Source organism: Miniopterus schreibersii (genome assembly GCF_964146895.1).
Source record: "Miniopterus schreibersii genome assembly, chromosome: 6".
NCBI lineage: Eukaryota > Metazoa > Chordata > Mammalia > Chiroptera > Miniopteridae > Miniopterus > Miniopterus schreibersii.
Window position 1 is genome coordinate 65,879,937 of NC_138107.1, and position 22,588 is coordinate 65,902,524.

At 40.1% G+C, this 22,588-nt stretch overlaps 1 protein-coding gene across 5 annotated transcripts in view; it reads left to right on the forward strand.

Annotated features, from left to right (window-relative positions):
- Positions 1–22,588, forward strand: part of TPD52L1 (TPD52 like 1) — a 59,526-nt gene that overhangs the window by 14,579 nt on the left and 22,359 nt on the right. For all 5 annotated transcript variants that reach the window (XM_081140045.1, XM_081140043.1, XM_081140046.1 and 2 more), the window contains exon 2: positions 20,242–20,357. In XM_081140045.1, the coding sequence (XP_080996171.1) occupies positions 20,242–20,357 (116 nt within the window). The remainder of the gene's footprint in view (positions 1–20,241; positions 20,358–22,588) is intronic.

The window sequence follows — 22,588 nt, forward strand, 5'->3', positions numbered from 1 at the left end:
ACCGCTCAGCCACGCCCGGCCGGGCCGCCTTGTGTTATCTTAACTCCAGAAACTGTCATATGCACTTTTATTTTTATACCTCCTCATGTACCAAGGTTTTTTATGGTGTTGAAGAGCAAAGGGTTACATTTAAGAATAATTATTAGAGATCCTGTTTTGGAAGTTTGCATGGAGCAGGTGTCAGGTTTTATGGCATCACCTATTGAAGAAGCTAGTTATCCAAGCAGACTGTACATTTCAGCAAGGCCTTTACAGCTGGCTTGGTGTAGGAACAAGCTACCGTAGCTGAGAAAACCAGTGACCCCAGTGGAAACTTGACCTCTCTCCTCTGTTAAAATACCTGCACCACTGACTTGTTATCCAGGGGAAAGGCACGTTTATATCCCTCAGTGGATCTGCCTTCATGTGCTGTTGATTCTTCCTCCCACAGCTGCGTTCCAAGTATAGCAAAAAGTGGCTTCATCCCGTTGATATGTATAAAAAAATGACTAAAGCTGGAACAAGAATTCATGAAACTGCTTGCCCTTACTAGGTGCATTTCTAATAATTTCTTCTCTATTCTAGTCTACTTTATTTTATTTCATTTAAAATATGCTCGTCAGAGCCCATTAAGTTGACTTAATGACCCATTCAATGGAGTAGTGATCTGCAGTTTGAAAAAACACTGCATCAAAGGACTCCTATCAAAGCTGCATGTACAGCATTCCATAGTCAGATTTCCACTGGCTGGCAAGGCGGTTTCTCAGGGAGGTCACATCCAGACCGAGGCGTGTTTTGTTTCATTTAGTCTTATGTGGAAGCCAGCCTGAGAGCAGGTTCCTTACGTAGTTTTAAGTCTGTGATACTTTTAGAGAATTAGCTTAAACTGGGGGCAAATACTTTTTTACTGCTGTAGTTGACGCCTTAGGTAATGATTTTTCTCCAGCAGTTGGGACTGTCATGAGAAGGCTGATCATCTGGTATAAATAGAAGGCATCTCAGTTGATTTCACCTCTGCCCTAAGCATTCTTGGATTATCTTTCTCATATAGACTTGAAAACTGTATACTCAAGTTGGAAAAAGAAGAATTTCCATAGCAAACTAAAGAATAATTAAGTACACTCTTTGATAATAATTACCCCAGTTGGGCAAACTGCTAAATTTATTTTTCTTAAGACCGGTAAGATCAGTCATGCATTTCGTTCCAATACAGGATTTGTGTGGGTATAAGCACAGAGGTGGCTGATGCGTAGGCTTTTAAAGTAGAAGTGTTTGAAAACCTGACTTATGGTTTGGCCACAAAGGAAAATGATGTGTGTTCCATCTAACTGGATTTTGGGGCAAAGAATTTCAAAAAGAAGACAGCAAAATGGACTCTGCCTATGGAATCCTTTATATATACCTAATTTAAGATGTGTATTTAAAATTTTTTTTAAATACTCATTAAAAAAGAAAGGCTGTTATAGCCTGCCATTAACTTTATTTTTAAATCTAACTCCCCCTCCCCCCCAGCAATTAACATTGATGCCTTTGATGTGGGTGTTGTCAAAAGACAGTTTATCACATGGGGAAAGGGCAGAGGAGAACTGGCACCTCTCTCTTCTTGGTACTTTTCCATAAAATTCTTTTCACCACCCTCATTGTTATTTCCTTTTTACTCTGAAGTAGTTCCAAATCTGATAGTGTAGGAGCTTGATTTTATTTCCTTACTACATGAGTATTTGAAATAAGTTGAGATTTTTCCCCAAGGTATTTAATAAACAGCACAGGAAGAATGTAAAGTGAAAGCAACAGTAACAATAGCTTCCAGTTGACAAAACACCTAACATAAAGGGAATGCTGAGATGTGGAAAATCCAATGATAGGTACTCCTAAAATTCACCTTTCCGTTTTCCTCCCCTTACTAGAATTCTCTGCCAACAGCACAGTGTTGGGAGTTAAGACCGACAGGAAGTATAGGTAGAGCTTACTGTTCTTAAGACATTTACCACTTCTTTCTGCAGTTGAAGACAATTGACCTCAGAGTAACTGAAAGTGTCAGAGTGGAGGTCGTTTCTATGAACTATAGTGGCCATAATTTAAACTGTCAGCTGTGACTCTGTGACTGGCAAGAATTAATATGCCTCCCTTGGTTTCTAGGACTGTCAAAAAAACCTGTAACCAGTCCCAAATGAAGCAGACGATGCCCCTTGGTGCTCCATTTTCAGAATTAAGTCCTAGGTCGATCTCTCTGAAAACAGTACTGAAGTAGGTGACATGTGAGAGTCACTGCAACCACCAAACTGATGACAGGAAATCATGAGACTAAGAGCCATCAACATTACGTCAGCCTGCTTTAGAATTTTTAAGAAGTACTCAATGTATTCTCTTTGCTCTATCAAGGGAATGATAAGATCGAGTCATCCATTCTTTTTGTCTCCACTCTACATTTGACTACAGGGACTTGTGTTGTAGCACGTGATGTTATACGGAATCTTAATTCAGCCGTTTTCCAAAGTATAACTAACATTTTCTTTTAAATTGAATAATTTCTTGCTGACCTTGGGGTTTTATTTTGTTCTTGGTGTGTGTGTGTGTGCGTGTGTGTGTGTGTTTGGTTATTTTGTTCAAATGATATTTTCTCCATTTCCTTATTTCAGTAATATCCCTGGCTTTATTTACTAATGGATGATTTTTCAGAGGAATAAATTGTCCTTGGACACTTGCTTCTCACCCGACGTCCACTTGCTCGATGTGTTTCCGTGAGCACACTTCTCTTCTAAAGGAAGAAGGGAGACACCAAACGTTCTTTTCGAGATTGCATGAAAGTATGGATTTAATTCTTTCTCCTTAGTTTCAAACGGAAAAAAGATAACGATGTATTCAAAATGGGGCGAATGATATTCTTTCTTCCAACTGAAACGGTGTAGAGGGACCTGCCCGCTGTTGGATATCACTGCTGCAACATTTAGATGCTGAGAATAGCAGTGCTTCCCGTTTGGGTGGCTGTTCTCTCATGTTGTTTGTCAAAATAGAGAAACAGGGTACAGATATTCTGGGTGTAAGACAAACACCCTCTGAGTGTGTCTCTCTCCCTATCATCTGAGGAGAGAGAGCACTGAACAGAGGAATAAATTAGCAACTGTGGGACATCTCGCAGTCCTCGGTGGCCTTCAGATGCCTGCTTTGCCCCCTAATTCTGCTCATCGGACAGCAGCGTACTTTGTCATAATGAACTATTATTTTTTAACCAAGGTAAGTTCAAGAAAAATGAAAAAGAACCAATATGTACACGGTGTAATAGCATGTTGAACCTGCAATTCTAAGGCAGAAGCGAAATAAAATCATAAAAGATTTGAACAAAGTTTTCAGAGAAGGACCCAGAGTAGCTACTACATAGCCACCAGCTTTCCTGACGCCTTCTGGAAACGTGCTGTTGGGGGAGAAACTACGCCTTGTTATCATTGCTCCCTCTGCGCCTTCGGTGTCTGAGAATAGTGGGAGGGGCTGAAGATGGCTTTGATTCCGAGTGGAAATTTTTCTTTTCTTGATGAACTTGCCTATCACTCAGGTCACCAGCTGTTTAGCTCTAGGCATATGACTGTCACCAATCATACTGACACCTGCCCTCAATGCCAAGGGTTTCAAACCCAGCTGATCCTAGCTCCATGAAGTGCTTTTGGCTTCACTGTAGCAATCAAACTGTGTTCCTGCATCCAAAAACGTATTTGCTGGTAACTTGACAAATAGTCTGTTAAGAGGAGAACAAATGGACATGTAGATGTAACGTGACTCATTCAGACTTTGTCCCTTTAATGGAAAAAGCCCTGCTGTGACATCACCGAGTCGCCAGGGGATGGGCTGTTGCCAGAGAGCTCTCGTTTCAGCCACTGGCACCCCGGAGAGTGAAGGAAGGCTGGGTTTGGTGCAGCAGCACCTTACGGAGTCCTCCTGCTGCCCAGCTGCATTCCTAAGAAAATAAGCATTAATTTTTCCCCCTACTTTGTTAGCTTGCTGAGTCCACTTTTCAGAGTGTTAATAAAGAGCCCAGAGAGAAAAGAGAATATTGTATGTGGTTGCAAACCCTGCCGCCGTCCGCTTTGGCGCTGGGCCCGTGTCTGCACTGACCCTGCCACCCCTGCGGACTCGCCTCCCTCGAGCTCTGCACCTGATTCCCACACATGCCCGCGTGCGGCCTCTATAGTGGGAGCTGCGTCTGTACCAACTGTCCCACCTGGTTTCTGGAGAGACGTTATTGGCATCCACACCCTCCGTGGTAAGCAGTTAATTAATTCTAAGGGCACTGACTGTGCAGTACAGCTCTGCTGGCTGGTTGTTTATAGTCATCGCTGCTGCCAGCTATTCATCATCCCTGTGTGTCAGACTTCGTACCCAACAGTTGATAGAATTTAATCTCATGTAATCCTCCAGACACCTGTCCGAGGTAGTTACTATTAATTTTTCTCTTTTGCAGATGAGGAAAGTGAAACCTAGAGAAGCTCAGTGAGATGGCCAGGATTATTCGGCTGGTAACTGGGTGCCAGGACTAGAGCCAGGCCCTCCTTGCCCCCAAGGCCGCATTGTCTGTAGACTGACTCCCAGTTTACCGGGCGGATCGTGGCAGCAGGGCTCGGGCCGCTGGTTCAGCTGCTGTGTTTACAGTCCCCTTTCCCCTTTCCTCCTGCCCTGCTTTTCCCCCCTCTGCCTGATTTGCTTTCCTGCCTCGGTGGGTGGGCGGCGGGCCTGTCCTCGCCGCTGAAGGTCACGGCCACCCTGAGTCAGCGTTCCTGAGGGGGTGTGCTGTAGCCTCAGGAGTACAGTGAGAGAAAAATAGCTGAGAACCAGTGGGCTGGAGGAGGGCTGACAGATCCCCCAGCGATTTTCCTGTGACTTCCTGTGTGTGGAGTTTTCTCTTTGGTGGCAAAGTTTCGGGTGGAATACACAGCGGCAGAGTGCTGAGGAAGGATGCAAAACGGCCTTTATATATATATGAAAAACGTACGTATATTAAAATAGGAAACATATAAAATGCACATATACAAGGAAAACGTGCATATGCAAAGCACACATTTGTGAAAAATACAGACCTCTGTGAGAGCAGACTCTAGGTATGCATATAATGTGAGTGGCTCACAGCCGTGCCACTTACATAATATTGTATTATTTAAAATCAGTGGTTTTCAACATTAGCTGCCCATCAGTGTCACCTGTGGGGCTTAAAAACACACAGATGTGCAAGGTTCACCTCAAAGATTCCAACTCCTCTGGCCTGGAAGCATGCTCTTAAATTTGGCTCTATGAATCATCAAAAGCCCAGGAAAACAAGGAAAGAGAAGCTATCCATAGCTTCCAAAGTTGTGCTTGCTTTTTAAGACTTTCTACATTGTATTTTAAATCCTCACCTCATATCCTTAATCCTTGTGACTGTCACAGAGAGATAACAATAAGATCAAGCATGAACTTAGATTAGCCACAGAAACATCTGGGGCAGTTCCAAACTTTTAATTATTGTTTCAGTCATGTAAGAGCTTAATTACAGTTTTAATGTATAAACAAGTTTTGGTGTGTTGCCCTACAAATAAAGGAAACATAAATAATTATCAACCAGGCTTCTGTCTCAGTGCACAACCAACAATCACCAAATTATTTTTAAGAAATGTACTACATATTAAATGGTTATTTTTCTTTTAAAAAAAAAAAATATCTTTATTGATTTCAGAGAGAGGAAAGGAGAGGGAGAGAGAGAGAAACATCAATGATGAGAGAGTCATTGATCGAGCACGCAACCCGGGCATGTGCCCTGACCGGGAATCGAACCCCAATATCCTGGATCCCAGGTTGACACTCAACCACTGAGCCACGCCCGGCCGGGTAAAATGGTTATTTTTCTGTTAGCTTATATACAGTACATAAGAGTGAGTAACTTGAAATAAGTGCTTATGTTTTCTATAATATGTCTCTGGTGTTTATCTGATTCCACTTAAATCATACAACAGATTTCCATGAAAATAGAACTTTCCTTTTTTCCTCATATTTGTGTATTTGATATCAGATTTTATTCTTAAACTCACCACCTCCCTCATCACCATGGTATCTAAACAGATTCCTACATATGACATGATGTCCCCCATTGGGGATCTCCGGAAAAGATTTCCTCAACCTTTCCTAGACCATGAGGAGCTACATTAAATTTATCATCTTAAAACATTTCTACAACAGTCTCAACATCGTGCTTGCTGAAATGTTTCATCCGTCGCTGAGAAGAGCTGGCGCCCTTTGCCCTTAAATACACCCTCTCGGTGCGAAGTTTCTGGAGATGTCCCTTTTCCAGAATAAACCTGTGTATGTTTTCTTAACATGTTACCACTTTGACCTTCCAAACCCTGGAATCATTTAAGTTTGTCATCTTGGTAGATCTGTTCCCTTCCTAATCTCTAATTAAATAGTTCTAAACCACACATGCCCACCAGTCAATCCTGTTCAGTCTAGAGTGGGTTTGAATTTAGTTCACAGGCCCAGAAATGCAAGAAATGTAACTTTCCTTGTTTTCCTACAACTCATTTCCATATCCATTTTGGGTTCTTTTTATACCAGGGAGAATTTTAGAGAAACGTTTGTCCCCCAAAGCAGGAGACACCCTCCTCTTACTCCCTGCTAGGCCCCACAGTAAAGACTTTGTTGAGTGTAAGTGTGAGGTTCAGAGTTCTTAAGAGGCAGAATAGTTGAAAGGATTTTTTAAAAAGCAAAGTCCATTTCCACCCAAAGTAGAATATAATTAAAGTACTAATCAAGTATGAAAACTTGCTATTTCTAAAATAACATATAATTTAATATTTTCTTGCAGGTAGGTCACACTCCAGAAACAAGAGTGGCTCTCAGATGAGATCTACTCCAAAAGGTTAGGAACACTTGCCAAGTGGCTTGCTTGTCCTTTCTGGTTAGTGCCGAGGATTCAGATGAGTGGCAGGAACTAAGCGAGCGAAAGTGTACATATTGGAAGTGGAAGACGCCAAAGGGAACTGAAGCTCGCTCCACCTCAGAGGGGAGGGGTTGTATCATCTATTGTCAAAGAGTCTAAAAAAGGCATCTGGGGTCCTGGTTAGAGCCGGGGCAACTCAGAAGGCTCTCAGCCCCTGGGAGGCTCTTAGAGCGCGTTAAGCCCTGCAAGGCAATCTGAGCCTTCTGTGCCTACTGTATTCCCACTTGTCTGGTGGAGTGTTTAAAACCTACAGTGGCAGGGTTAAGTGATTGTTCACCTCTTCACTGGAGATGGAAAAATTGTGAAGTCCCCTCCTTAACTTTCCATCTCTCTTCACTTGCAGTGGCTGCTCCAATTCTATCCTTGCACACACATGGTTGGATGCATGTGTTTACAAACACATGACCAGATTTCAAAGCTGGGAGGTCCAGGAACACACTGAAGTGATAGGTCACCTGAGTATAAAAAAAGCAGGGGAACCCAGTTTGACCACTTTCTGTGAATATTAAGTTTCTCATCTATAAATTAGGGATACCTACCCATATGAATTAATGTTCATAAAGCTTCTGGCCTAGTCTATGACACATTGTGAACACCAGGGTCAGCTGGTGCCCAGAGCCATAATTGTGGACATGGAACTCTCTCTGTGCCAGAGCAGAGCTTCCCCACTGGTGCTCAACTAGGCATTGTTTTTGACCTACAGGGGAAAATGGAAAATGTCTGGAGACATTTCTAATAGTTACGACTGGAGAGAAGGGCACTACTGATATCTGGCTGTTAGAGGCCATATGTGCTACTAAACATCCCACAATGCACCGGACACAACAAAGGATCCCCCTGCCCAAAATGTCAGCAGTGAGAAAACCATCTGGTTAAATAATCATAGCAAAAAAGGACAAGGCTGATTTTCCTTCATCCTTAGGAAAAGGAATGTATTAAAATACTATTAACATACCAACATTATTGACCTCATCTGGCACTGAAGGAGACAGAGAACCTAAGAATCTAGACACTGCTGTGAAATAATCCAATTCTGGTGAAAAAGAACTTTTCCTTGATTCTAAAAGGAAGGTAAATAATTTTTTAAATTTAAATAAGTAATTCTACTGAACTAGTTTGTTGCACTATGGATTACAGGATCTAAGGCTGGATTTTGTTGATTTTAATTTTTACCAATAATACAGCCTAAAATCTTCTTGATAGACTTGTATGATTTATTAAATAATTGCTGATATTTGCATGACACCAAGAAAAGGTCACTTGTTAAGTTCTTCATATAGAGTATTATTTCAAGTCAAATAAAACTGAAGGAAAAAATGATATTTATCTTGTCTTAAATAGAATTTAGTACTTATCACAATATATTAGAAATCAGATGTTAATAAAATTTTTAAAATGGTTTAACGCATGAAAACACTTTGGAGTCATAGGGCAGTTTTTAAAGCTCAACTTTCATTGCATTTACACATTGTTCCACTGTTAGGTAAAGTCACCTCAGTGGGTGGGTCACCACCCAACTGCCTGGGCTGGGTGCCTGGGGACACATGAGAGAGCCAGCAGTCATTGCCATGTTCTACTGTTGCTAGTCCACGTTAAACTTTTGACACCTCTTTAAAAGAAACATACACTTTTAAAACCCATAATTATTATTAAAGTCCTTCTTTTAGTCATCTCATTTGCAGACTTTCATTTTTTAGTTTTGTTTGCCAACTAGGAAGGATTTTAAAGGAGAACTTGGGCCCCTTCCTGCATCTATGTTTAGCATGCCATAAGTTCCATTAATAAATTCTTAGGGTAGTTTGATCTTCTATTTTTTAAAAACAGTTCCAGATTTCAGTCGTTTGTTAAAAAGGTGTTGAAAATTGACTAGCCACAGATTTAAGTACCTATTTTCTCTGATAACATTTTTATCCGAAATATCAGAAATGTTTTCAGAAAATAGACAAAAGATGTACATGCTCTCCCAATAATTCAACATGACCTAATTTTTAAATGTTCCTCAGTAGTCATTTATCTCCAGAGTGTGCAAAGGCTATGGGTCTGCAAATATGGGACACTCTAGCAGCTGCTGGTGACTTCTGCTTATAGGTTCATAGACGGCATCTTTTTGCTGTGTCCTCACCTGGTAGAAGGGGTGAGAGCTCTCTGGGGCCTCTTATAAGGACATTAATCCCATTCATGAGGGCTACACCCTCATGACCTAATCACCTCCCAAAGGTCCTACCTCCTAATAGCATCACATTGAGGATTATGATTTCAACATATGTATCTGGGGAGACACAAACATTCAGTCCGTTGCTCATGCTTACTATAACCGGCCAAGTTTTACAGAGGTATGTAAAGGAGAGTTAATCTTTATTTTCTTATCCAATCTCAACCGTTTGCAGTAACCAGCATTAACAATTTGGTATATATCTTTTCTCACGTGTCTCAGTGCTCATACAAACACATGGGCATTCCTGTTCACACGTAAGTTGTTTTTGTTAAGCAGAGTACTGTGTACTGGTTATTAAACCCAAGAGAGCAGAACACTGTATCAGCCCCAGGGCAGGAATCCAGGCACTGCTGTGTGTTGCATCTTGGTATTGGATTTGCCAAGGAAAAGACAGTCAAGCACTGGATGGAATAACCCTTTACTGACATAGAGAAGAAACAGTAAGATCAGCTTCAGTAGTGTGCGTCAGTTCCTCGCGGCCAGCAGGTCACCCCCTACTTCCCAGCAGCTGACTGGGCTGTTGGCCTGTGTCCATCCCTCTCGTTTCTACCACTGTCAACCCCACCCCCTCTCTGTGCAGTCTGAAATACTGAAACTAGGGATGTCCCCAACGGTCACTGATACCCTGTGCTTAAGCAGAGCAAAAGAACACATACTGAGCCTGAGATAGGGAAAGATATTCCCTCACAAGGTGATAAGCTGGACACGGGGTCTGTGGGCTTTGTATCTCTGGGAGGAAGTGTTACAAGCTCAAGGCCCATTCTTATTTGTGGGGGTCCAAAGGCTGCATGCTCAAGACTGCCTTTCCCAATGATTTTTATTCCTCTCCCTCAACAGATCACGTGCGAACACTACTCAGCAACTTGCTTTTCACATTTGGCAATAAACAATGAACATTCTTTCAGGTCATTTCTAATAACTCAAAAATCGTATAGTGGGTGCACTGTACTTGTTTCATATGTTCCCCTACTGAGGGGCATCCATGTTTTTATAGTTGTCTACCACTGCCAACAATGCTGCAGTAAATATCTAAAACCTATCTTAGGTCATCTTCTTCTATAAGACTGAGTCTCTAGAGTGAGATAGAGGGTCAGTCTCTCAACCAGCTGTCATAGTCCAGAAGCCAGCAATATATTAGAGGACCTATTTCTCCACAACATTGCCAGCACAGGCTGTTATGCAACTTTTGCATTTTTGCTAATCTCTTGGTTAAAAAATGGTCTTTCTTTGTGATTTTAATTTGCATTTCCTTTATTACTAGTAAGGTTGTCTTTTCTTATTTGACTATTGCATTTTCTTGTGTATGACTTACCTTAAACTACTCCAATTCTTGTATATTTTTGCTAAACATTTAATGATTCAGAAACACACATTTTCATCTCTTCTAGCACTTATTTTTTCTACCCAGATTTCAAGAGAAAAACAGATTTTCTCCTGGACATTGTCAATAGCAGTCATTTGAAATGCTAAAGATTTGATAAATCAAAGTGTAGAAATGTGAATGTTACTGAACTAATTGCTTAGAGTAGAGGGAAGGCTGTTTATACCTCTGATCAATGCTTTTTAAAAGATCAGGCTCCTGAGTCCGGCTACAGCAGCAAAAGTCGTGGATCCAGGCTTTCCATGTGGCCGTGATGGCATTGTCGTAACCATAGCCGTGGTGTTGTGTCGGGACTAGAGAACTTGATTAAGTTCAGTCCTATCTGAAGAGGTCCTTTGTAGTAGTATCTACCCTGTTCTTTAAATGTGCCCTGGTGCGCTTCACTATTTTCCTAAACTTGCCCTAAAGGGTAGTCCAGCACTTTATAAAGCCCAGTGAGCTTTCAGGGAGTGACTGAGGTGAGAATGCAGCCTGTCCAAGGAAGCTGACCACAGACACAGCTGTCTGTCTGTCTCACTCCCTCAGGGGTTGGAGGAGGCAGAAACTGGTCCCAGAGTGCTGGGCTATAGCTTGGGTATCTCAGGACAACTCACCAAATGAATGAATGGAAAACCCAGGTCCCAAGTCTATTTCTGATGGTGCAAGGAGGAGGAGACACAGAAGGGATTTTTTTTTTCTTTAAAAGTGTTACTTTTTATTAATGAATTTGAACTGAGAACAATTTATTACCCGGAGTTTTCTTAGCAATATAAGTGAGACTATCTCCCTTTTTGCTGAAGGCAAAAGTCTAAGGCTGGGTGTCAAACTCAGAGGTGTATCTTTTGTGATTTTTGGCTTCCTTAACCAAGTTGCCGGAGAGGTAAATTTCAATATATGTGCGTGGGGTAGGTGTGTGAAATGAGGGCGGAGTTGCAGAAAACAGTAGGATATAAAGGTTATAATGGTCTGCCCGTGGATGGTTTGTCTATACACATTCCTGTAATAGTTTTAATTTTTTCTTATGCGATGTAGGTGTTTATTCAGACAAGGAAGTTTCCAGAGTCTGTGCACCAGGAACGTTAGCTATTTTTGGTTTTCCATAACTATTTGTTTGGTTTTCTGTGTTCACAAATGTGTGGCTGCTGTGTGTTTATGTCTCTGTTTTGGGGTTACTTTGGTCTGAGTTGCTGTTTTATCCAGGGTGCATCTATTTTGCATGTGTGTCAAACTATGCCTTTCAAAAGTAGCAAATAGTGATTTGAAATGGGAAGAGTATCCCAAATGCCTAAATCTTATATTTGAAGCTGAGGAGATTTGTGATAAATATTTTACATCTTTTAACTGAAAATTGACCTCTGTGGTTTTGAGTCATCACTGACATGCTCATAACCAGCAGAGGCCACTGGTGTGGATGCGGTCATGTGACCTCATAGGAGGAATAAAAGCCCAGGCCTGAGAGGCTCCCTCTTTGGTTGAGAGTGAAGTTGGTCCCACTGGAGTGAAGTTCAGAAGCAGCCCCGGAGGAACACATTTACCACATCACCTGTAAGGAACTTCAGCTTCTCTATTTCTGGCTTTCATTTCAGAAAACCTATGTCTTCTATATTTGTTCCATTTGCCTATTTATAAAACAATGTTTTAGGAATTTTCTACAGTATTAACAGTTAACTAAAGTTTTATTGATATATTCTAAACAACATGAATTAACCTGGAGATTGGAAAGTATAGCCCAGCTATGTCCTTGGGGCATGAAGAAACACCTTTCTGCTAATGGACAGTTCCAGGTATACATTAGTTTTCAGTTTATCAGGATGTTGCTTTAGAATGGGGTGGGGAACGGCCGGCCCCCGCTGGCTCGCCATATATGGCCAGGCGAAATCATTTGGTCTGGCCCCGCCAAGGCAGCCGCAGGCGGGACTCGAAATTCAATAAATCTAGGAGCTTTTATCATAGCTAATTTTTAAGTTGATAATTTTGTATGACCCTCGAGTCATGTTATAAATATCCAAATGGCCCTTGGCAGAAAAAAGGTTCCCTACTCCTGCATTAGATCCTGCTGTAAGTGTCTTTTATTACCAGAAGCAATTAACTAGGGTCACCCTTTGTGTCACAAAGATCCTAATTCATCTTAATCTTTCTCACTTTACTTACTTGTAGCCTTTTCAAGGAAATAGAGGCTTAGCATTTGCTTTATCTGGGAAGGTAAAGGTACAAACTCAGGCAGAACATTGATAGAATGAAAGCCGGCCTTTGGCTTAATGTAGTCCTTGAAGGGACTGGATGCAGTAACAATAACGGAGTGTTGTTACCAGTACAGCTGATACACTGATGTGTGCTGATTGTTCCTTCTCTGTCACGTATTATTTGCTATTTCTTTCAATGGTCACGGCATGGGTTGTGAGTCTTAGTTATTTTTGTCTTCAACGCTACAAAAAGAGAGATGCTCCCTTGACTGAGTATCAGATTTAATTTATAGGCATTTGAATTACATATGTGAGGTCATGATAGCTAATTAAATTATTCCACAATTGCATACTGAGAAACTAGTAATAACAGTGAAGAAAATATCTTATAATCTAAAGGAGAAAGACAATGAATCATGCAGTTAAAATACAGTATAAGTGCTACAGTAATCTTGAAGTCAGCTAACTCCCTTTAGTCTTCCCAGTGCTTACCAATAATCTTTTTCTCTTCATTTGGTTTCTCAAGTAGATTTTATTCTGAGGTTGTAAAAAGCACAGAATTTGACAAAAGATATTTGGCCTACTTGGCAAATCAGTCTCCCAGGAGATTGGTTACTAGAAACTATCATCTAAGAAGCTTATCACGGCACTATGAACTGGTGAAATAAAATTTCTGGGCCTAACAAACCACAGCAAATGATACAAATTTAAGTTTCATATGTGATATCTCAGAACATGACATCTCTCCAATATGCAGCCAACCCAGAGGTGCCAGCCTGAATGGCCAGCTGGTCTTACACAGTAATAAAAGCTGTGTGTTAATGCAATGTTAGTCTCTGTAGTTAGCCCATTAAAATGATGTCATGAAGGAAGCCACTCCCATGTCCCTGGGTGGTGCCACAATAGCTTTCAGAGGAGCAGATCCTGTCCAATGCCCTAAATTCCTACTGCTCTCAGTGTCTTCAGGAGCACCCTAAAGCTGTGAGTTGGGCATGAGACCAGGGAAGCCTTGGGTACTTGGGGCCTGTTCAGGCTCCCTGGAATTCAGGCTTCCTGGAGCTGAATAGGAGTCCTGGTCAGACCTTAGCCACAGAAATGATTACTTAGGTTTTTGTGAATCCTTAATTGGTTTGACCTCTTTGAAGCTTGCTTACCCTTGATGGCCACATGGTACATGTTTAACTATTGGGTGCTATATATTTTCTGCTATTTTTAGTATTCTAGTGAATATTGGTGACTACAACAATACACAATTAACCTGAGAATTTTATATCAAAGTCATGTTTCTTCTGGGAGTCAGAAGACAGTCACCCTGTACATGTGGACAAATAAGAGATGGAAGGGCGTATTTCCATATATGTGTTGATCTCTTTCTTATAGCATGTCACTTTCATCTTTAGCCAAAATTTGTTTTTGGCCAGTCACAAATTTTTCTTTAGACATTAGAGTCAATTTTAATCGGCATCTATTTAGATTGTCACCTAAGCAGCGTATTTTTTTTTAAAGCTGAAAGATGGATTATAAGAATTTAATCTAACATACTACAACCTCAGAAGCATCTTCTGATGAAATATTAGTAAAAAGCATAATATTTTTCCTTATTCGCCTGATCAGTACCCACTCAAGCTGAGTGTTACAGCTATGACTTCTTTTTTTTAGCTACATTATTAAATGAAACCAAAGCTTTAGAAAACAATGCTATTAATAGTGGTGACTCTTGTATTCATGTTTTAAGAAGTACAATAAATTTCTACAGGACAGTGTTTGAAATATTTTTTTCATAAAGTTGTTTAACTATAATTATAGTAATAGTATTATGTGCCTTAATGCAATTTATAATGCAAGTCATAATGTAGCTTATACTATATATAGTATTTAGTAGTAATATGCAGTAATGTATATGGTAATACGGATAGAAAACAAAAAAGTCAGCACTTTAGATCAATTTAAGTCACACAACATGTCATTCTAGTGTTGTTGGCAACCTGGTAGGATTCTTAGAAGGGAGACTGAGGAGGAAGAGGAAAGAGGCTTTTGAGAGTGATGAAGAGGCACAAAAACATAGGGTTGAATAGAACGTGACTGAGGGACACTGCATATGGCAGCCCGCCCGGCTGGATTCAAGGCTTGGTGGAAAAATAAATCATAGGCTGACTAACTGGAATCACCAATGCTAGTATACAAATTTTCAAATTTAGGCTGGAAGCAATTCCATCCTTTGAATATTTTTTGAACTGAATTTTGACATGATGAAAGTAATATATTCAAAATATTGATTTGAGTGTTGTGTAGGCTGGGTGTTGGGGCGATTGCAAGCAAGGAGATAAAATTGAGCTAAGATTTTAGTAGTCTGAGCATGTAGAGATAAAACCTAAATCATTGTCAGAGCAATGAAAATTAAAAGGGGTAGACAAATATGACAGATAACGAAAAGATAAGGAAAGGGTATCAAGAAGACTTCACAGTTGATCTTCTATCCTAAGGAATTAATTCAGCAAACATTAGTTGAGCAGCTCCTAATTGAGGGAGGTTAGGAGATGTAAGCCCACCCTGAACTCTTCGGAATGCTTAACAAGGTGTGAGCTACAGATTGACCTTGACATTCAGGGAGCCTCAGTCTTGTTGAGCAGAAGGTTTTCTGGGGTGGGATAGAGAGACATCTTAGTCCTGTCTGATCTCTGCATGAGATTATTTTGGTCAAGTTGAAAAAACATGGCTCTGTAACCTGATAAACTTGCGTTCAACACTTAAGTCCACCACTTACCAACCGCGTGAGCTTGGGTAAGTTATTTTATGTTTTGAGCTGTCATTTCTTCATTTGCAAAATGAGAAACCACCTATAGAAGATGATTCTTCATAGATCTCTTGAATCTCTGCCCATTTTGCAAGCAGAGACTAACAACCTTATTTTTTGGGCTATCCTTTCAAGGCAACAGCCTTGGAAGGTAGAGATGGTATTGATCTCTAGAGCAGAAGTCAGGGAGTCCAGTAGAATAAAGATGTAAAGGTCAGACAGGTTTGCTTGCTCCCTATTAAAAGCAATCAGATTCCCTGAGCTTGGAGTTCTTCAGTCGTGATGGAAATCCACTGAGTGAGCATGTTCCATCCAGGTCCCTCCAAGTCACCTCTCCATGGCACTTGGTGGCAAGGGTAACAAACCTGAGTGTGATGTTCATGCTGCTGGCTGGGCCATGAGTGTCTGATCCAGGAGCCTTGGGCCTTCTGCTAGCACCCATGAAACTATGGCAGGCTAACTTGTTAGCTCGAAAGTTGGGTAAAACCTGAAATCCTTTATCTTGATGCCACCTGCCCAATGTGTTTCTGGGGAAGATACATTATGGGATCAGTTGGGGACCTTTGATATGATCTGATTTCAGATGAGATGAAAAAAGATGAGAGAGTTGTTTGAAAAAAAGATCAAGTTATAAAACAATGTGACCTTATTTGTAGATATATGGGTATATCTAAATATATATATGTATGTATATAATATATATTAGATTTTAAATGTATTTATATCTATATTAGATTTTTCAAAGCTAAGTTAATTCCAAAGATTTTAAGATACCCATTGTTTTATGCACCACTAAAAAAGAAAAATGCTGCCAATTATTTGTAAGACACCATTGATTATAAGAGGCATCCTGATTTTAGAGACATAAAGCGGGGGGGGGGGGGGCGGTAGTGTGTGCAGGATATAGGAAAAGATCTGGAGAGATGTACATGAAAGTTGTATAGTGGTGACCTCTGGAGTTGGGATTACAATTTGTATTTAATTATTGCTTATCTGAGTTTGCAGACTTCTTATATTGCTGCTCTCTTCCTACTTCACTCTTTACCCCACTCTCAAAGGCTAGAGGTAGGTGACCGTGGGCCTTGGCAGAACCTGTTTTCAAATCTTCTAGTGTGTCAAGCATTAGGACTTAAGCCTTGGCTCGAGGATGTAGGGGTGGTAAGCTCTCACTGTATTGTTTTTAGCAGGCCTCTGCCAAAATGCAGAGAAAAATACATGAAAAGCTCTATCTACTATGCAATAATAGACCAGGTACAAGTTATTGGTAAATGAATGAAAAGAGTTCATAATGGAGGTCCATAAGAAATGATATTTAGGTTTTTGTGGTAGGTTTATTAAATGTGTAGAAAGGATTCTCATAAAGAAATTTGTTTTATATCTTTAATTTCTACCCTCCTAGAATTAAACATGTATACAATTTGTGTGCACTTGAAGATAATTGTAAATCCAACATTAATGAGATTAGCTCAGTAGTTTTTCCCTTGAGGGATAAATGGAGATATTTTGAAATTTTATGTTTGCCTAAAGTTATTTTTACCAAACATCATAAAGAAAATATAATTAAGTAATAAATATTACAATCTTAAATTTATTATTTAAAACATGGTAAATTTTCATTTAAGCTACATTGCATCCTTTCTTTTATGATGTCCTGGGATAATTTTGTATTCTTTTTGAAAACATATGCTTTTCTTCCTGTGCTTGGTTAGACAGATAAATTTATTTGTTAATCCCTTAATATGGTTCTCATTCATATAGATGCAAGATTATTTTGCTATTTAAAAGAGTTCTGTAACTTTTATATATTTCCTAACAATGCAGAACATGGCCACTCATCTGAAAGCATAGTTTGTAATCATTTTAACTCACAGCTGTCTGTAGTGTCTCAGTCATGTGCATGAAGCCATGGGGTGCTTGATGGGGTGCATTAGAAGTGTGTTGGTGCCAATGAGTGATTTTGTTTCAAAGCTAAAGGAGGCACTCTAATCCAAAACTCACCTTTTGATTTTTACTTTGCAATATTTTTTGTTTACTATTTTTTAAATGGTTTTAAGACAGGGAAGAGTATAAGCTTTGGAGTCAGACTGGTCTAAGTGAGAGCCCAACAACCTGTGACTGAGCCAGACCCTGAATCCAGGTTCCATGAGAGAAGGTCCTCATCAGCAAAGCTGGGACCAGCCACAGTGACTTCTCAGTTGGATCTGGTTCCGTTTGTTGTGTCATTTAGCTCCACATGTGGGATTTAAGTGAGTCACCACTGGCCAATTGTAAGTATAGTGAAAGCAGGAATATGGTAGCATTTGACAAGTTCTCTAAGACAGACCTGCTTCCAAAGATGTCATCTGCTCATGGAAAGGCACAATTCCTGCGTTAGAGTCAGATCTGTGGGTATTTGTTACCTTTATTAAAACAAGTCTATGGCCCAGCTAAGGTATCAGCAGTACTACAAGGTGCTGGTGGTACACCGTTGATTCAGACAAAAAGATGTGGGTCTAGTGGACTCAAGAGGGAGGCCAGCTTCAGAAGAACTTTGAAGATCGGGCCATATTTTTACTCTCTTTAACTAGAATGCTCTGATTTAGTAGGATATTTATTTACTTTTCTCTCTTGACTTTTGACAAAATATATTTTAACTGTTTTATTGAATAAAAATACTACCATGGAAGTTCTTATTAATGACCTCTGATGTTGTGGAATTGCTGGATTGTAGGGTGTTTAAATGTTCAACCTTATTAAATAATGTTAATTATTTTCCCAGTTATTTGTATCTATCTATATTCTTGTCACCAGTGTTGAGGCTTTCCATCCCCCACATAGTTACAAACTCTCAGTAATGTCAGACTTTTAACTTACTGCTAAACAAGTGGGTGTGAAATGATTTAATGTGTATTTCCCTGAACATCAATGAAGTTGAGCTTGTTTTCTTGGGTTTATTAACCAATTGTGATTTCTCCCTATATAGAATCTTTTGGGTCCTTGGGGCCATTTTTTTCTATTGGGTTATTAACATTTTTTAAATTGTTCGTAAAGATTTTGTATATTCTGGGAACTAATTTTTTGATAGTTGTACATGTAGGAGATATCTTCTTCCAATTAGTGACTTGTCTTTTCATTTTCCACATAATGTGCTTGATAAAGAGACATTTTTAATCTTACTCATTTTTTCTTTCATAGTCGCCCTTTTTTGTGTCTAATTTAAGAAATCCCTTCCTACCTAGAGTTTCATAAATGTAAATTCCCATACTGTCTTCTATAACATTTATAGTTTGATTTTTCTGAATGATAAAGGTGTCCGATTTTATTTTTTCTATATAGATAGCTATTTGTACCAAGACAGCTTATTACCAACCTTCCTCTCCGCACGGATGCATAAATGCCAGCTGTCATAACTCCTCATAAATGAAGCTTTCGCATATGAGTGGGCCTGTCTCCTGGGCCCTCCAGAGAACATATGCATTTGAGTTGGCCAGATGTTGAGGGACTCCATTAGGAAACTTCTTTATTATCTTTTTAAATAATAAGGCATTTCTCTCACATAACTAAAGTTGAACTGTGCCGGGTAAGTCTGTGGCACAAGGATGTCATAAAGAGCCCGGGCACTTCCCATTTTCCCTCTGCCAGAATCAGTATGTCTGTGATGTTTCCTCGCGGCTGCAGCTGCTCCAGATTCCATATCTGCCCGTTACCACATCCAAAGTGCAAAAAGGGCTTAATGCTCTGAATTCTTGTCTCGAGGTTGCTTTGGACCACCCAGGTAGGGGCCATTCATGTTGCAGGTCCCACTCAGGGTTATGAATTCTCAGGGAAGAATCCTCTGGTCTGTCCATTTGTGCTGAGTGTCAAGGCCGGGGGTCTGCCTTGCAGGACCCTGTGGGGAGCACAAGTATTTATTTCCAGTTCACCTTACTCAGGGTGTAACCCTGTGGAGACAGATTTATGTAAGGGTCTCACCTTAAACTCCTCTCCTTGGGTGGCCCTGGACTTTAGTCTCTGTCCCCGGAGCCCCATGAGACAGTGAAAACCAAAGCTGGAATTCATCTTCGTAGCAAAAGCAGAACTAATGACAACATTTTGTTTACATCTCTGGGTTCCCACTTTCCCTTAGGTTTTTGGCTACTTAGTATTGTTTACTTTCTTGGAAGCTTATGCCACATTTAGAAAGACTTTTTTCAGAAATTTTTAGGTTTTTTTTTTTTTTTTTTTTAGTAGGAGGGTAAGTGTATCTAGTCCTTCAAACTATGGAAATACAAGTTGGCTAAATCCATTTTTAACATTTTTTAAAAACTTACAAATTTTTAATTTTTTTATCTTTTTCAATTACAGTTGACATATTAGTTTCATGGGTACAGCATAGTGGTTAGACAATTATACAATTTACAAAGTGATCCTGGGATAGATAATTCTAGTACCCACCTGGCAACATACATAGTTATTGCATTATTATTGACTATATTCCCTAGGCTGTACTTTAACATTTTTTATTTAAGTATAATTGGTATACAATATTATATTATTTTTATTATTTACAGGTGTACAATATAGTGAATGGACATTTTCATACCTTATAATGTGATCACGTTAGCAAACTTATCACAATATTATTGACTATATTTCCCTTCACTTTTTCACCAGTTCCCCTCCCCCTCCCCTCTGACAACCAGCTCTTTGGTCTCTGTTTCTATGAGTCTGTTTTTGTTTTGTTTATTTGTTCATTTTTAAAATTACGTTATGTTTTATCAATCTTGCCTAAAGGTTTGTTGGAGACTGAACCATTGCGAGGAAGAGATGAAGATGCAGTAGCCAGTGCTGACTTCTCTAGCATGCTCTCTGAGGAGGAAAGAGAGGAGCTAAAGGCAGAATTAGTTCAGGTATGCTTAGTAGCCTTATTGTTGTTATGTGTATCTCTGGATCTTGAGAGTTACTATTAATTCAATATAAATCCGTATTACAGTTGTTATATTTCGTTCAATAAATTTAATAAATGATATATTGCAAGGTGATTTTATTTAAGAGGGTATTTTGTAATGCTGCTTGTCAATTATCTGTTGGCTACAGAATGAAAATGAATGGTTGTACTGCTTAAGCAACGATGATAATTAGTTGTAAATACGCATCTCTTACTCTTTTATTATCAAAATACCATGGGAAGGATAAACCACGTACAAACCTGGTGGAATTCTTTCAAGACCTTGGTGCAAGTACAAGATGCTCTTCCAGAGCAGTTCTTGTTTTAGGTCAGCAACTTAGCTCAGTAAACACTTGGAAATGACTTAGTTTTGTAATGAAAAAGTCAGTCATAAAGCAACTGGATTTACTGAGTTGTGTTCTGTACAGAAGACTAAAGCTCTGGGGACCGAGAGGAAAGCTGTGATGAACATAGGCTTCATTAGCTCTTAGGTAGTTGTTGGGACATCTGGACTTAGAGGTGAGGGGGATGGCTGGCTTATTGTGAATACAAATCTTTGTTCAAGCCTTTTGTTTGCAGCACCTACTAACCCTTAAATACTTTGCTAAGGGTTGGTTACCTTACAGGAGGAGAGGGCTGGACACAGGGAGCCTCCCAAGTGCAATAAGCAGCAGGGCAACAGGGGTGAAGCCAGCATCCATCCCCTCCCCATTCTCAATCCCAGGCTCAGAGGGCCGGGAGCTCCTGGTCCATCTGGAAGCAAGGCTTTGCCCCTTGCCCTGGCCTCTTCTGCAGGCTGGGGACAGAGCTCTGAGCTCCACCTGCCGCTCAGCCCCCTTTGTCCACTCCAGACTCCTCAAGCTCTCATGGTCTGATAGTGTGTGTTCATGACAGTTCATAATAATATTGAAGGTTTTTCAGGTGCTTTCACAAGACACACCCTAAAATAACTTCATTATAAAATAAAAGAGCAGCTTGTTTCTCTGGTAGAGCATAAATCATTTTTGTAAGCATAATACTTCAAATCGAATAGCCTGCTTCTTTAGCTGGGTTTGTCTGTGGCCACTGATCCAGAACCACTCAGTTTACTTCAAATTGGCCCCACATTCCAGAGTGCACGGACCAAAGTCAACTTCACTGAGAATGTACCAGCTCCACATTTTCTTAAGGCCTGGAATTCTAGTTCATGACCTGTTCATGTCAGTTGTGGTGTCCAAAAGTTATATTCTGTAGACCAGTGTGAGCTTACTGATTCTCTGTTAAAATTTAACTCCTTCATATAACAGTCCAAGTTTAAGTTCAGATACAACCTCTGTAACAGGACAGCTTTTATAAAATGACTTGATTTTTCTGGGTTCTGGGATTACTGGGTTATGCATATATACATATGTCAATGTATTTTTGTGTGTTCGATATTTTCTAAATGTTCAAGAGTGAGTATGTATTACTTTTATAATCAAGAAAAAGTAAGCCTGTGTTACTCCATGAATATAAATAACCAGCAGTGCTTTCAGAAATCCCTGCCTTATTTGGCCACATTAATAAGCTTCCAGTACACCTCATTCCTAACACTTCAGCTGCTCACTAGCTTAGTCCAGAAAGAATAAAGGTTTTGAAGGAAGGAACTGAGTCTGTAAGCCTAAGAGCGTGAGGGCGCTATGTGTTCTTCCTGGGGAACCACACACCCAAGGAAGAGAGGAGAGCCCAGAGAGGGTGGAGGGAGCCTGAAAATAGGTTCTGCCTACTTGGTAATGCTGTCTGGTATTTTTCCTAGTCCTATTAATACCCATTTTTCTTAAGTCATTTTTTCAAGGGCACATTGGCAGTTTTTGATTGTATATAGCACAGATTCACAGTACTAATGCCAACACTTCCTCCTTTCCAAAGGCCAAGTCACGTTATGGAATACTGAGCATAAAATGCAGCTTAGTGAAATGAAAGTGGGAGTAGATGTTAGTAGCACAGAAATATTGAGCAACTTTATTTAAACAGGGAGACAGAGGGAACGAATGCACAGAATAGATGTGCAGAGGCCTCCGCGATGTCAGGAGAAACTGAAAATAACACCAGACTCCCATCACTGTGTTCAAGTTACCAGGATGCATGTTTTCCTCCCCTGAATGCGTTAGCCTCCATGCTTGCTGTCTCTTATTTCTGGATGCCTCAGAAATGAGGGAGCATTGCATCATCTTG